Source organism: Crotalus tigris, unplaced genomic scaffold, assembly GCF_016545835.1.
Source record: "Crotalus tigris isolate CLP2741 ecotype Arizona unplaced genomic scaffold, ASM1654583v1 scf7180000017666.27876245, whole genome shotgun sequence".
NCBI classification, from domain to species: domain Eukaryota; kingdom Metazoa; phylum Chordata; class Lepidosauria; order Squamata; family Viperidae; genus Crotalus; species Crotalus tigris.
In genome coordinates, this window is record NW_024096551.1 from 4,129,148 (window position 1) to 4,145,348 (window position 16,201).

The 16,201-nt window shown below is 37.1% G+C and overlaps 1 protein-coding gene across 1 annotated transcript in view; it reads left to right on the plus strand.

Annotated features, from left to right (window-relative positions):
* The window catches only part of ZNRF2 (zinc and ring finger 2), a 71,226-nt gene that overhangs the window by 43,723 nt on the left and 11,302 nt on the right, over window positions 1–16,201 (plus strand). The window contains exon 2 of the mRNA XM_039336257.1: window positions 7,388–7,483. Within this exon, the coding sequence (XP_039192191.1) occupies window positions 7,388–7,483 (96 nt within the window). The remainder of the gene's footprint in view (window positions 1–7,387; window positions 7,484–16,201) is intronic.

Below are 16,201 nucleotides of genomic sequence, written 5' to 3' on the forward strand. Positions count from 1 at the left end.
ATTTTATTAAATGTTGATTATAATATATTTACACTATATTGGTTGAATGTATAAGGAAGTGCATTCCCAAATTGATTCACACAGATCAGACAGGCTATTTTTAAAAGAGGCAGATGATGGACAATAGTGTTGTAGAAGTATCTTAAATGCATTAGAATATATCAATACTAAGAAAAAGAAGGCATGAAAAAGTTTTTTGAAAATTTGAAATGTTTATTTTTACTGGAGGTTTTAAACAAAATGAAATCTGGAGAAGTTAACAGCAAGCAGCAAAGATTGTATTGAATGGAATATTTTCTGCAAGTTTCTCAATATGCAAAAATAAAAGGCATGGATGTCTGCTTTCTCCCTTACTCTTTGTAATCCCTTTGACAGTTCTAGCAAACAAGTTGTGAAAAGACAAATAAATATATCAAAATTCAAGGAGAAGAATATAAAATAAAGTATTATGCAAATGATATTATGTTAACAATTAGGCAACTATAAAATTCTGTATGGCAGCTGATGCAAACAATTAAAAACTTTGGTTGCTTTTTTGAATACAAAATAAAAACTTAGATAATAGCAAAATACTTAAGCTTTTATGAAGTATTTTTTTTCTGAAAAGGCAGACCATTGTAAGATAATAGACTCAGTGGAATACTTTCCATCTAATAGGAAGCAATAAAGATATAGTTCAAAACAATCATAACAAACTAGACAATCTCTGATCATTTGGATTCTCTTTTCAGAAATATTTCCTTACCAGATTCCTCAATGCCTTTAACAATGAGAGACCTACTATAAATTTATATTGCCTTTGTTAGACACAAAAATAGTCATAAATTGAAATCCACTCTGAGTTACAAATAGAAAAGAAGTTTATTAGACTTCACAACAAAGTCTAAGAAAATGACGGTTTGCAAAGCATGGTGGATTCAGGAAGGCAATGCAATGTAGCCAAGCACAGAACCACACCCCAAATTCCATATATCCTATTGCGACGCCCCATTGCCCATGGCCCCATTGGCTTAGGCTTTGGAGGTTACAATCTATCAGAAGCGGCTAAACAGAATACATTATACTAATAAGATCCCTCCCCTACTATCCTATATCAGTTCTAGAAGAGAGATGTCTCACATCTTCTACACCTGTTAGATCAAGTAGAGGTACCAGGCACCAGAAGGTACTTAAAAACAATTCCTAGATGGTGACTCACACTGGGCCCCATGGTAACTTCTGTTCTCCCCCTGAGGCTTGTATTTTTCCCATATACCTGAAGCATCTACTGAGGCAATTGATTATACAATGATAATTATAAAATATAAAATATGATTATATCAGTGGTTCTCAATCTTTCTAATGCCGCGACCCCATAATACAGTTTCCCATGTTGTGGTGACCCCCAACCACTTTTACATCACCAGGTGCCAGGGGCGCAGCCAAAGAAAAGGGGGAAAAAATGGCGGACAGCCTTGTTTGGCGACCCCCGTGAAATGGTCGTTCGACCCCAAATGGGGTCCCGACCCACAGGTTGAGAACCACTGGATTATATGATAATACTAAAAGCATATATATTTTTATTTTTAAATTTCCCCCACACCTTCACTGGAAAAATTGGAACACATTCAGAGATGAATCTGCCTCGAAAATAGCCTACATATAGGACAGTTAAACATCAGCGCAGGAAATGTTTTATGACATTTTGTATGATAAAAATATAATTTTTGTAAAATATTTCATAAAATTTGCCAAATTTTAATTCCACTGGAGTCTTGGGTCTCAGATTTTGTACGCAATTCTCTAAGTTAGCTCATTTGAGGTACCTGGGTTTAAAAATTGTTGCCTTATGATCATCATTTTGCCCAGCTAAAATGTTACAGTAAAGAACATTTTACTAGTATATAGATTATGAAAAGAAATAAAATGAGATGTTGAAGAGTGGGAGAAGTCAGAAAAGGATTTATTGCAACAATAGAAATGAATTTTATGCAAAATGAACTTCATATTTCAAATGATGCTGATTTGAATTTCGGACAAAAATCTGCCAGATTCACAAAACAGTTAACAGATTTATATGAATTGGGGGAAAAATAAGATTTTAAAAAATAAGGTTTTAAAATTCTACAGGATTTAAAATAAAGAGGTAAATTAACATTCTCCAAGTTAAGACTGTAAAGAGAGTAAGCTTCCTGTTACAGATAACAGAATAGATAAAATCTTTGAACAGTAGAATATTAATGATAAAAGGAGGCCCGGTGCTCTTCAATATCTTCATCAATGATTTGAACGAGGGGAGAGATGGGGAACTCATCAAATTTGCGGATAACACCAAGCTGGCAGGAATAGCCAACACTCCAGAAGACAGGCTTAAGATACAGGAGGACCTGGACAGATTTGAACACTGGGCGCTATCTAACAAAATGAAATTCAATGGTGAAAAAAGTAAGGTTCTACATTTAGGCAAGAAAAACCAAATGTACAGGTATAGTATAGGGGGTACCTTGCTCAATAGTAGTACCTGCGAGAGGGATCTTGGAGTCCTAGTGGACAGTCACTTAAATATGAGCCAGCAGTGTGCTGCAGCTGCCAAAAAAGCCAACAGAATGCCCGGCTGCATTAACGGAGGGATAGAATCAAGATCACGTGAAGTATTAATATCACTTTACAATGCCTTGGTAAGGCCACACTTGGAATACTGCATCCAGTTTTGGTCACCATGATGTAAAAAAGATGCTGAGACTCTAGAAAGAGTACAGAGAAGAGCAACAAAGATGATTAGGGAATTGGAGGCTAAAACATATAAGGAACGGTTGCTGGAATTGGGTATATCTAGTTTAATGAAGAGAAGGACAAGGGGGGACATGATAGCAGTGTTCCAATATCTCAGGGGCTGCCAGAAAGAAGAGGGAATCAAGCTATTCTCCAAAGCACCTGAAGGCAGGACAAGAAGCAACGGGTGGAAACTAATCAAGGAGAGAAGGAACCTAGAACTAAGGAGAAACTTCCTGACAGAACCAATTAACCAACCAACCTGCCTTCAGAAGTGGTGAATGCTCCAATACTGGAAGTTTTTAAGAAGAGACTGGACAGCCATTTGTCCGAAATGGTGTAGGGTTTCCTGCCTGAGCAGGGGTTGGACTCAATGACTCCAAGGTCCCTTCCAACTTTATTATTACTATTATTATTATTATGGATCATCGCACAGTCAGCCAGATGTTCAGACTGGATTTGGCATTTTGTCTACCTATCGAGTCTTACCCAGGACCTGGGATAGGCAGATGTGGATGTTTGATGGTATTACAGGTATCGTCGCAGGATGGAAGCAGTTCCTAGTAAGGCCGCCTTTTGCAATTGACTAATAGCGAATTTGTCAATGCCAATGGTGTTCAAGTGATGCTCCAGTTGTTTTGGGATTGCACCCAAGGAGCTTATTACTATTGCTCTTGCCACAGTCTTTCTATTTCTATTTGTAGGTCTTTGTATTTTGTTATCTTCTCCAGTTCTTTCTCATCTATTCTGCTGTCTCCAGGCACTGCCACGTCCACTATCCAGACTTTTTTGTCTTTCTTATCGACAGTTGTTAAGTCTGGGGTGTTATGGTGCAGGTGCTTGTCTGTTTGAATTCTGAAGTCCCAGAGCAGTTTAATTTTATCATTTTCTATGACTTTCTCTATTTTACGATCCCACCAGTTTTTGCTTACAGGCAAATGATATTTTTTGCAGATCTTCCAATGCACCATTGTTGCTACTTTGTCATGCCGCTGCTTGTAATCAGTTTGTGCAATCTTCTTGCAACAGCTTACCAAGTGGTCCACTGTTTCTTCAGCTTCTTTGCATAGGCGGCACTTACTGTCTGTTGCTGTCTTCTCAATTTTGACTTTGTATGCATTTGTCCTTAAGGCTTGGTCTTGTGCAGCCAGAATTAGTCCCTCGGTCTCTTTCTTCAATTTTCCTGCTCTTAGCCATTGCCAGGTCTTGTTATTATCTGCTTTCCCAGCTATTTTTTTTAATGTATTGGCCATGTAGTTCTTTGTCTTCCCATGCCTCTATTCTGTTCTTCATTTGGTCTTTCTTGTAGGCCAGTTTGGTCTCTCCAGTAGTTAGTAAGCCTTCCTGATATACTAATTTCAGTACATCTTCATCATTGTTCTTCAGATATTCTTCCAAAGCCATTTTTTCTTCTTCAACCATCTGATGTACTTGTAGCATTCCACGCCCACCTATTTGCCTTGGTAGATAAAGTCTGTCAATGTCACTGCGTGGATGAAGGGCATGATTCATTGTCATTATTTTTCTGGTCTTCCTATACATTGCTTTTAGTTCTGCTTGAGTCCAGTCCACTATTCCAGCTGTGTACCTAATGACTGGAATTGCCCAAGTGTTGATTGCCTTTATGGTATTTCTTCCATTGAGTTTGGACTTTAAGATCTTCTTCACTCTCTTGATGTATTAACCTCTAATCTTTCAAAAGAGTCAGACAGTTCCCTCAACCGCCTTCTATATCTAGGCACGGTAATAGACACACACTCTTGTTATGTTTACCTGTCAAGGGACCATCAGGACAGCATCCGAGGCCTGGTCCTCAGGGTCCGCAGGGAGCATGTAGTGGCACTAGCTTTGCTCTCCCAGCTGCTGGGAAAATTAATATCATGCATAGCAATATGCCTTGGGCCAGACTACATTCCAGGACTCTTCAATGGTTCTTGCTCCCTTTTCAAAGACTGGGCACCAGCTCCTCCAGCAACGTGTAAGGGTTCCACCTCAGGTCCTCCAATCCCTCAATTGGTGGACCTCCCCAGCCATAAACAAAGGGTCACTGTTCAAAGACACCCCCCAAATCATCCTGACCATAGATGCCAGTCTGTTCGGCTGGGGAGCGCACCTCCAATCTCCGTTGGCTCAGGGCCAATGGTCACGGTTAGATCTGAAGCACAACATCAGTTGGTTGGAGCTCAGGGCGATCCATCTGGCTCTCCATCACTTCCACAACAAGATTGTGAGGCAACATGCTGGTCCTCATGGACAATGTGGCGGCGAAGGCTCACGTGAACCGGCAAGAGGGCACCCGCTCCAGGTCCCTCATGACGGAGGCTCGGTTGCTGGGTTCTTGGTCAGAGGGCAACCTTCTTTCCATCAGAGCTGAACACATTTCGGGAGAAGCGAATCAGCAGGCGGACTTCCTCAGCAGATCAACAGTGGACCATTCGGAGTGGTGACTGCACCTGGATCTCTTCACAGAGATCGCAGAGAGGTTTGGCCATCCACTTCTGGACCTGTTCGCTTCTCCAGAGAACACTCAACTTCCCAGGTTTTTTTCCCGGTTTCCCTTTCTGGGGGCGGAGGGAACGGATGCCCTCCACAGTCCATGGACAAGGGGTCTTCTGTACATCTTTCCTCCTCTCCCTTTGATTCTGGCAGTTATCAGGAGAATACTGCAGGAGCAGGTGGAAGTAATACAACCGTAGTTTGCAGACCTTGTGAGTCTCTCCATGGCTCCCCTGTGGAGGATTCCCCCAGGTCGCATAGTTCTAACTCAGGGGGCATTGCACCATCCAGAGCCCCAGTTGCGCCAACTAGCCGTCTGGCGATTGAGTGCCGCGCCTTGACACAAGAGTCATATTCATCAGGCGTGATTGACATGATTCAGGCCTCAAGGAGGCCAGCGACTAATCGCATTTATGATCACACTTGGCGGAATTTCTGTCACTGGTGTGACAAGACTCACTTGACTCTCTCAGAAGTGACTCTCTCAGAAGTGATCCCTAAGGTCCTGGACTATTTATTAGAAGGCATCAATGGGCTTAGCGCCCAATACTATCCGCAGACAGGTGGTGGCTCAATCCATGGTGCTCTCCTGGGACAAATCGGGGTCATTGTCTCAACACCCCATGGTCTGCTCCTTAAGGGAGTCACTAACAGCAGGCTGCCCGTGGTTCACAGGTATCCCTCCTGGGGGTTGTTGTGGGTCCTACAGGCCCTGATTAAGTCCCCATTCAAACCCATTAGAATCTGTACTCTGCGGTCCTTGTTGCTCAAGGTCGTCTTCTTGATAGCCATCACCAAAGCTAGATGCATCTCGGAGCTAGCAGCTCTATCAGAGAGGACCTATGCATCATTCGCGAAGACAGGGGGATTCTCAGGTTGGATCCCTCCTTTTTCCCTAAGATCAACACTGTGTTTCACAGAGCACAGGTCATTCTCCCAGACTTTTGCCCTCGTCTGACACATGACCTGGAACAGCAATGGCAGAGCCTTGCGCTATTATATCAAGTGGATGGCGGCCTTTTGTAGGTCACAAGCCCCCTTCGTCTCATTCCAACCTTCTTCTATGGGGAGAAGGTGTCTGCCTCTACCATAAGCAGGTGGATCAGGACTTGCATAGCAAGGGTATACCTTGCATAGCAAGGTCGCTCTCCCTGTCAGTTCCACTGACGGCACAGTCCACTCGCAGCGCTGCCACCTCTGCTGCATGGGCAATGCAGGCATCTATAGAGGACATTTGTAGGGTGGTGACATGGTCCTTGCCTTTTCTCTTTGTGCAGCATTAGCAGCTAGACAAATTTGCCTCTGCAGATGCCTCCTTTGATCGCAGAGTGCTGCAACAGGTAGTGCCAAGACCCGGGACACAGGCCCCAACTGACTCCCTCCCATGGGGCTTTGGTATGTCCCATTGGTGGATTCTCCATCCATCATGCTGGAGAAGGAGCGTTGGCTTACCTGAATGCCTCTTCTTAGCATGATGATGGAGAATCCACACCCACCCCTTTAGAGTTCAGTTAGGTCCCGTGTCAAGAGGTGGTTCTTTTCCTTCTCTTGAGAGTCAATACGTTGGACTGTCGTCAATGGCTCTACCGTTGTTGAGACTGGGTGGTCCCAGACCAGGACAGGCGTGGCAACTTTGACTGACTTAGTCTGATTGGGCAGGAAGACAGAGTCAACCCATTGGTGAATTTTCTATCATTATGCTGAGAAGAGGCATTCAGGTAACCCAATGCTCCTTCTCAGAAATAACTTTCAAGCAGCAATCAGTATCCTTAACCCATTTGGCAGGAAAATATGTGAGACAGTCAAAATAAGCAGACAAAACTGATTGATAAATGAAACTTACTTGCAAGCAAAAACTTTTTTACAAGCAAAAAAAAAAAGCCAACATGTTTTTCTAAGCATACTTATTTTTTCCCAATACTAAGATAATTAGAATTGAATTCCTATGGATGTTAAGTTTTTCTTTTTGTACTTGTACTTCAATTTGTATTTGCCAATGGTATAAGCACTCAATTCCATATGTAAACAATACTGTATAATCTATCTTAGATACATGGCCTATTATAGCATAAAAATACAAAGAAAGAGATATAGTTAATAAAGCAAAATGGGATTATTTATGTATTTTCTTTCTTTTCAGGATTCAAAGGCCCAGTTTGTTCCAAGTTTGTTTCTTCAGAAGAAATGGATTTACATCTTGTGATGTGTTTGACAAAACCAAGGATAACTTACAATGGTAAGAAATAAAAGTTCATTATTGAGTCTAATAATTAAATTAATATAAACTTTTGCAATTTTAATGTATTTCAGGTTAGATTCTGAATGTAAATATCTGGTTCCAATAATTAACATTAATACAGAACACATCTAAGCTTTATGTTCAATTACCTGACATTTTGTTTATTTCAGCTAATTTTCTCTTTAATGCTTCTAGGTTATGTTTTTATTTTCAAGAATCATGATTAGTCTTTGAAAATTACTTACTGAAGTAACTAAGAAATGATTAGAACATACAGCATTTGATACTGTGAATTTAAGCCAATGGCTTATCTAGTTTGTTAATAGCATTAAAAAAATTGAAGTCAGTGATTTTTTTCACTTTGATATTTATGTCTTGGCTATTCTTGCAATGAATTGAAGAATCAAAAGTGAAGATTGTAAAATATTCTATTAAGTAATGCATCTTTAATTTTTAATCTTTAATTCAAATGTACAGAATAATCAATTTCATGGGGCATGAGATGAAAATTGATGTGGTTCAAGTTTTAATATTATGTTGACAGCAATATTAAGTTCTTGGTTATTGTGTACACAATTTGATATGTATTTCTTTACATCTACTTTTTATCAGAGTACTCAAAATATTGTAGCAGAAACATACACACACACACAAACACACTACTAAACTGATTATTTCCAAGATGGATGTTATAATTTGTTTTAAAATAATGATGATGATAATAAAGTTGGAAGGGACCTTGGAGATCATCAAATCCAACCCCCTACTCAGGCAGGTAACTGTATACTGTTTCGGACAAATGGCTGTCCACTTTCTTCTTAAAAACTTCCAGTGTTGGAGCGTTCACCTCTTCTGGAGGCAGGTTGTTTCACTGGTTAATTGTTCTAACTGTCAGGAAATTTCTCCTTAGTTCTAGGTTGCTTCTCTCCTTGATTAGTTTCCAGGAGTTTTAAATGGATAAACCTTAATTTTAGGTTAGATTTGTTGGCATATTCGTCCATCAAACTGAAAGTAGGTAGGAGGTAGAAGTTGAGGGAGTCCATGATTCTTCTGTTGTAAAATCTGAAACTTTATTAATGTTCCTTCACAGTGTTTTGGGATTGAATAATTTATGTATTAAATGCTTCTTGGACTGTTTAAATAGAATTTCAATAGAACTTTATCTGCTTTTTTTTAGGTACAATAACATTAATTTTAAGCTAAATATTTTTTTATAAAATGGAAAAAAGCTAGAGTAGCTTTATTGCCCACTTTTTCCAAAGCATATAAACGTGCATCACAAGAAACTATTATTATATCAAAACATTCAAAAACTAAAATACATATTATTTGTATTTGTATCACTGGTCAAATAATAAAACCATTTTTATTTTTTAAAAAAATAGGAAAAACCAAATAGAGAGAGAAATCTTTTATTCTATTATAGTAGCATATTTATTATACATATCAACAATCACTAATCTACTGATAAATGCACTATAATATAATTGATATTATTACAAAATATTATTGCAAAATATCACAAAATATCTGTTATAGGAACACATTGTGCTACTTCTGTTTGATTGGTGGAAAATATTATCTCTTCTAAAACAGATCGCTGACAAACATTTTTTAACATCTGGAATAACAATTTCTCACATTTTGCAGTATAATTTTTTTAATCACCCCCTTGTTCAATATAACCATAATTTCTGTTAAACAAGCTTTGATGTATAATTCAATATCACATTTAACATTTAAAACATTTAAATATTTTCCCAGAAATCTACTTAAATACCTTAATTCCAAAAAGTTATCAAATGATCATGACTATATTATATGGGTTAGCGAACCCTCAAATTTTTTACACTGCTAGCATAAAAAATCTTTAGTTTTTTAGAGGACATAAAATCTAACACAAACTAATACAGGGAGGGAGGGAGGGAGGAAGGAAGGAAGATTGGTTCTGATTTCCATTGCAGCAATTATAACTACAATTACAGAATTATTGCTTATTCCTAATATTTTTATGTTGAAAACATTGTAAGAAAATGATAAAGAACTTTATATACCATTCAGCGTAAGGCATAAATAATAATACAATTCTATTAAACAAAATTAAGTTTATTTAAAACAGTAGAAAATGTTTTGATTCAGAATTTTAAAGGATACTTGTCATTTTTTACAGTCTCGATTGATTGGATTCAAGAAAATCAAAAGTGTGAAAAGTAGGATAGAAACCAGATTAGAATGGTTTAAAATCATGGTCATAATTCTGATTTGCAAAGCTGAGATGTCACCAACCATTTCAACATTGTCTCTGTTCTAGTTGAAAATGAGCTGTTCCAAGCTTACCAGAACAGTATTGTCATAAGTCCTATAGCAATATTGACTCTTATCAATTTTTAAAGAAGCATCGATGACATAAGATTCCCTCCACTTAATACAAACATCTTGCACTACAAATTTATATTGCTTCTATCTTCATAATCTCTATTGAGATCACTGCTAGTCTTCCACAATATATTGAAAGTAATTCCTTATTTAATCTGGTTCTAGAACGTTGCCTAAAACTGAACATGAGAAATCAGTTTTAGAGTTTGATAGATACACAAAATATTTTAAAAGATAAGTAGAAATATTTGAAAAAATTTAATGGATCAATACTGATCTGTGGTTAGTGTCAACAGTAATTTTTAATTGACTTCTTTCTTCTGATAAAAATAAATGATGCTGTTAGCTCCTCTTGAAGGAACAAATTCATTAGTTCAACTTCTTTAATAGTTTTTTTCCATATAAAATAATCCTTCCATTGAAAAATAGATTTTTTTTTCATATTTGGCAAATTACAAAATTGATATAATATGAGGAGCCTCTGGATAGTGGATCAGTTGAATGATTTATTTATTTATTTCATTAGGTTTTGGGTTTCTAGGTTAAATTATATGTGCAAACTATATTATAACAAATATACAGAGATGGGATCAAATCTTTCTTCTCTTTGGATCCACCACATATAATTACATAGTATATGTATTTATATGTATTAAAGTCAGTGATCATAAGCAAGCAACATTTGATTGAAAGGTGGAACCTGAATTTTCCCCTTTGAAGGTCTATTTCATGTGGCAAAATTTGAGAATAGGATGTATGTTACTGTATTTATTTTGAAAAAATGGAAAATATTGTTTTTATGAACATGCAAAGATTTTAATGCATGCCCCATCATTAAAACAGGCAGTTAAAATCAAATTGTATATATCTCTGTCTTTCTGTGAGTACAAACATGTAAATAAGTCTTTTTGTGACAGTGTGAATGTTGTGCTTTGTGTTTATAAAATTTTAAAGATGAGGTTGGTCATTATAAAATTACATTTGTTCAAGATAATTGTTATTTGGAGCAAAAATATTTAATATATACACTAGCTACAGTTTCAAAATTACAAAAAAGAGATTTTATAAAGATTTAGTCCTTTTTTTAGAATAACAGTTATTCTTTAATGATCAAAATAGAAAGAGGCTTTGTTGCTTGTTCTAATCTAGGCCAAAAAATGCAAATTATATGAAATGAAAAGCACTCCAAAACTTATATTTAGGGGATTTTTAAAGTTAGTTCAGTTTTTACTGAAAAAAGTGCAGTTCTCAGAGTTTTAGAAATCCTACTATTATACTAGATTTGTGTCAGAAGCACCTACCAAGGTGGTTGAAAGGATTAGCCAGTGACATCATTGTTGCCGAGGGGATGCCTGAGGGGGCTCCTTTCATGTCCCTGGTATTTTCCCATTGAAGTGGTACCTATTTATCCACTTGCATTTACATGCTTTTGAACTGCTAGCTTGGAAAGAGCTGTGCAAATTGATGGGAACTCATTTAGTCATGTGGCTTGCGCTCTCGGGTTTACAACTGCCGAGCTATCGACCTCTCAATGGTTTTCTGACTCAGTGTCCTAACCACATCGGCCACCACAGCCCCACGCCCAACACCTCTATAGTTACATGATCATGATCTGGGTGCTTGACAACCCATTCACATTTATGACTAGTTATTTAAAAGCCCCACAATCACATGGTCATCATTTGCAACTTCCATGCTGGCTTCCCCAGAAAGTCAAACGGGAAGCTAGGAGGGAAGATCAAAAGTCATTGGGATAAATTTCTACCACCCCTCTACCCTTCTTCAATTCCTTTGTGCTCATCCTTGTCTGGCCACTCTTGCACCCTTCCCAACCCATGTGGCACTTCTTGCATATATCCTTGTGCACTCTCAATCTACACAGTACCTAAATATCCTGTCATACTTCCTTCCTGACATGCACGGCATGTCATGCACTTCATTGTACTCATGAATCCTCCCCACATTACATGACACCTTTTATCACCCTTGTTCGTCTTCCCCGCGCCACTCACATACATCCACACCACCTTCCTCATGCAATATCTGTTGTGCATTCTTTCCAACTTGCATGGCACCTCTTGGCATCTGTTTCTTGTAGCACCTCTCATACACTTTCCCAACCCTCGCCCATATCCTCTTCCACCCTATTGCTGCTACCCCATCTGTACCTGCTTGCAGACCTGGGACTACAACTTCCTGCTACCTTCCATACTGACTTGGTTAAGGGAAGTTGACAGGAAGTTGCCTTGCCTAGCAACCATGGGATTCAGTTATTGGCAGCCACTGAGACTACAGGGATTGCTAAACAGTGTGATTGTGCTTTAAGACTGTATCACTTAGTGATGGAAATTACAATCCTTACTGCCATTTTAAGTAGAGAACTACCTGTTTATAGTTGTAAAGCATTTTCCAATCAGATATTTTCTGTGGTGTTGTTGAAATAAGTCAGTTCATTCTTGATATTCTAGATGGGGCGGGGGAGAGATCTGATTTGAATGCTTTCATTAAATGTTTTTTTGGAGACAGATTTTGTTTCGATTGTCTTTGCTACTTGCTTTTTATGCTGTCTTGATATAAATTTAACATTATAGACATTTCAGCAGAAAACCTTGGACTTATTTTGCACAAGGTGGATGAAACAGACATTACAAGGTTTGATAAAATGATCTACAGAAACTCCTAATACACTTTCAGAATGTAATGGTAAACAGAATTTAACTACTTGGCTAATAAGTAACACATCTTAAGTTATATCACAACAAGCAGCTGACATTTGAAGTTGAGCTAAGCAGGACCAGGTCAAAAATTAAGAGCTTGGATAGCTGTGGTAGTTAACAAATGCTACTATTTTCTTTTCCTCCTTGAGAATAGGTAGTGACCTTATGGCTGCTATAATAACTTCAGTTTGCTTCGATATTTTTGCATCAGCTTTTTTCTTTCTTTTTTTTTTATTGAAAAATTTTAAAATTTTTACAAGAAGAAAAACAACCCTCCCCAACCCACCCCAACCCTCCCATTCCCTCCCTCAGCCTTCCCAGAGCTGAATATAGGCTTAATTAAAGTTTCTTGAATTCTTAAAAAAAAGGTATAAACCATAGATAAATCTAAATACATTACTTAAACAACTAATAAAATAATTAACAATAATATATATATATATATAAAACATAAATATTAAAGAAAGGAAAAAAAATACTTAAAAAGAAAAAAAATAAAGAGAAAGAAAGAAGAAAGGAAATATAAGAAAGTAAAATAATAATAAAAAATATAAAAAGAAAGAAAAAATATTACAATCTATACAATATTAAAATTTATATATAAGTTATTAAAAAACTAAATAATATTTTTTATATCCAACTTATGTTGTATAAAATCTATCCATTTTTCCCATACCACAAAGAACTTCTCTTGTGATTGATCCTTTAAAAAAGCCGAAATCTTTGCCATTTCCGCCAAATAAGAAACTTTAAAAAACCATTCTTGCAAGGTAGGCAAAGATTCCTTCTTCCAGTATTGCCCTACTAACAACCTTGCGGCTGTAATTAAATTTAACATCAATACAACCTCCTTAGTATCACAATCAGTAACAATACCTAGCAAAAACAATTGTGGGGTAAATTTTACCCTCCTTCTAAAAATTCTTTGAATATTCCACCAGCCTCAGCTTTTTTCTGTGCTTGTTTTTCCTAGGCTTTTTAAAATAATTATATGAAGAACAGTAGAGAGGGTTGTGATTGAAATTCTGATTAGTAGTCAATCTGACAAATGATTGTTAAACAATAAATATGTATCAAATTATTCAGAATACAAACCTAACCTTCGTTTATCAGTAGTTATGTTTGTTTTTGCATTACACATAAGAAATATTAACAAAGTATTTGTTAATATATTCTTTTGTTATACAAGATAAACCTACTAATGATAGTTAAAGAGTACTTGTTCTATTGAGGTCACCTAATACAAAATTCACTAACTAGTATTCACTTGTATTTTTCTGTTCCTTGACTCAGTTTCCAAAAATCAAAATATCTGGAAGTTAGCAGTATTGTAAGGGAATTTGTACTAATGTTACTGCATAGCATGTTCTTTATGAACATTAATGTGAATTTTACATGATTATTTTAAATAAATTTATACAGTAATAAAATTTACTATACAGCAAACCATTTCTGAATCAATGAAACTGGATCAGTCTGTCTGCTGAATAGAGTTACAGGTAGTCCTCAATTTATGATCACAATAGAGCTCAGAATTGTAGTTGTAAGTTGTGGTTGTTAAGTAAGATGCCCACATAATTGCTTCATTCAACAACCGCAATCCTTGAGGTTGTTAAGCTGTCATAGAGGTTGTTAAGAGAGTGTGGATTGTAGGCCCAGGTCTGCACTCTATTTCAAGCCCAGGCTTGCACTAAAGCATTCCCTCGGTTTATGTGTGTGGCATATGCTTGGTTTCCTAGAGTCTCGCCCACCCTCTGAGGCACACTTACCTATTTCCCACCCCCACTGAATCCTATAGGGCATGGGCCTACTTCCTGCTCTGCCAAATAGGTCTCCTCCCCATCTCATCACTGCTTGCACCACTCACCTCTTGCAAAGATCACCTTACTGAAGAAGTCCCCAGCCAATACAGTGCATAGACTTCCTACAGATACCTTCTTAAACCATTCTGGAAATGAGTGCTATTCTTTCAATCTCTGAAGGGCCTAATTTTCCAAATTTATGATTTGAAAAATCATGCCCTCCTGAGAGATTGTGAGAATGGTGCCTACTTCCAGATGTCCTTTGTTTCCAGGAAAACATGAGCTGATCTTTATAGAAAAGATGATCTTTGGAAGAGGTCATTGGAAAAGATATGACAGAGCAGGGAGGAGAGTCAAATTCTATGGTACCTGGCGGGACATAGAACAGGGGGAAATGATAGTGTAGGTGGATGGAGGCAGATCCAGCATCCCTGCAGTTGGTCATAAGAGGAAGTAGATTGTCTGGTGCCCAAAATTTCATCCAGAGGCTGCAGTAACTTCAATACAGGTCAACTATCCCTTTATTCAGCACTGTCAAAGTTTTGAACAAATGGTTGAAGGTTGAGGACTATCTAGATAACTGCATAAATTGTAGTTTTATTTATGTCTTCTATGTATTAGATTCAACATCTGTTACATACAAAAGAGAGTGGGAGAAATAGGTTAATGTGCATATGTTCCATATGCTCTTTCCATATTTCAGTAAAGCAGGCATAGTAAAGTGTGAATGTATCTTTATAAAGAAGTAAATTAGAATCATATGTAATGAGATGTAAATGTTTATAGTGTTTTGTCAACTGAAGATTCATAGGTGATCTGGATTTCTCATATTGTGTTTACTACTGTTGGACATAGCTTTTTCACTTCTTTTCTTCACATGTTATGATAATTTCATTAGCTGGTGATTACAATACAGTAAAAATATTAAAGTATTTTTGACAGAATTAATTCACCAAGGAACCAACAAGTTGGAGTGATGTTTATTAGTCCAAATTAGCAGATTACAGTAAATAATTGTTCTTATTTCCAGACAGGACAAAAGCAAAAATTGTTATGCTATATTGATATGTCTAGCTTAATGAAAAGAAGGACTAGGGGTGACATGATAGCTGTGTTCCAATAGCTCAGGGGCTGCCACAAAGGAGAGGGAGTCAAGCTATTTTCCAAAGCTGTTGTAACTTTGAATGTTCTCTAAATGAATTATAAGTCAAGGTTACCTATATTGTTATAATTCATATGTAAAAGGACCTTTAGGAGATGTTTTCTCATCCTCTCTATTGTTCCATGTCTAGATCAGCTATGATGAGAAGAAACTATATTAACATAGGACAAACCAATAGATAAAATACAAAACAGTAACATGACTTCTAGGGAATAATAATAAAAAGAGTTGTATCTGCTGAACAGAGTTTATACATATACAAGTTGTTACTTCAATTATATCTTCTCTATATAATAAATTCAATTTTTTGATCAACTGGAAAAGATAATCAAACAACGAATCAGTGAACATCTAGAGACAAACAAAGTCAATACTAAAAGCCAACATGGGTTTGTCAAAAACAGATCATGTCAGACAAATCTTATTGCATTCTTTGACCAGGTGACAAAATCAGTGGACTAGAGGAATGCTGTGGATATAATTTACTTGGACTTCAATAAGGCATACTACTTGATAAGATAGAAAAATGTGGGTTAGACAGCATCACCACCAGATGGATCCGTAACTGGCTGACCGGCCGTACTCAGCATGTGGTACTCAATGGAACCACATCTACATGGAGGGAAGTGTGTAGTGGGGTGTCCCAGGGCTCTGTTCT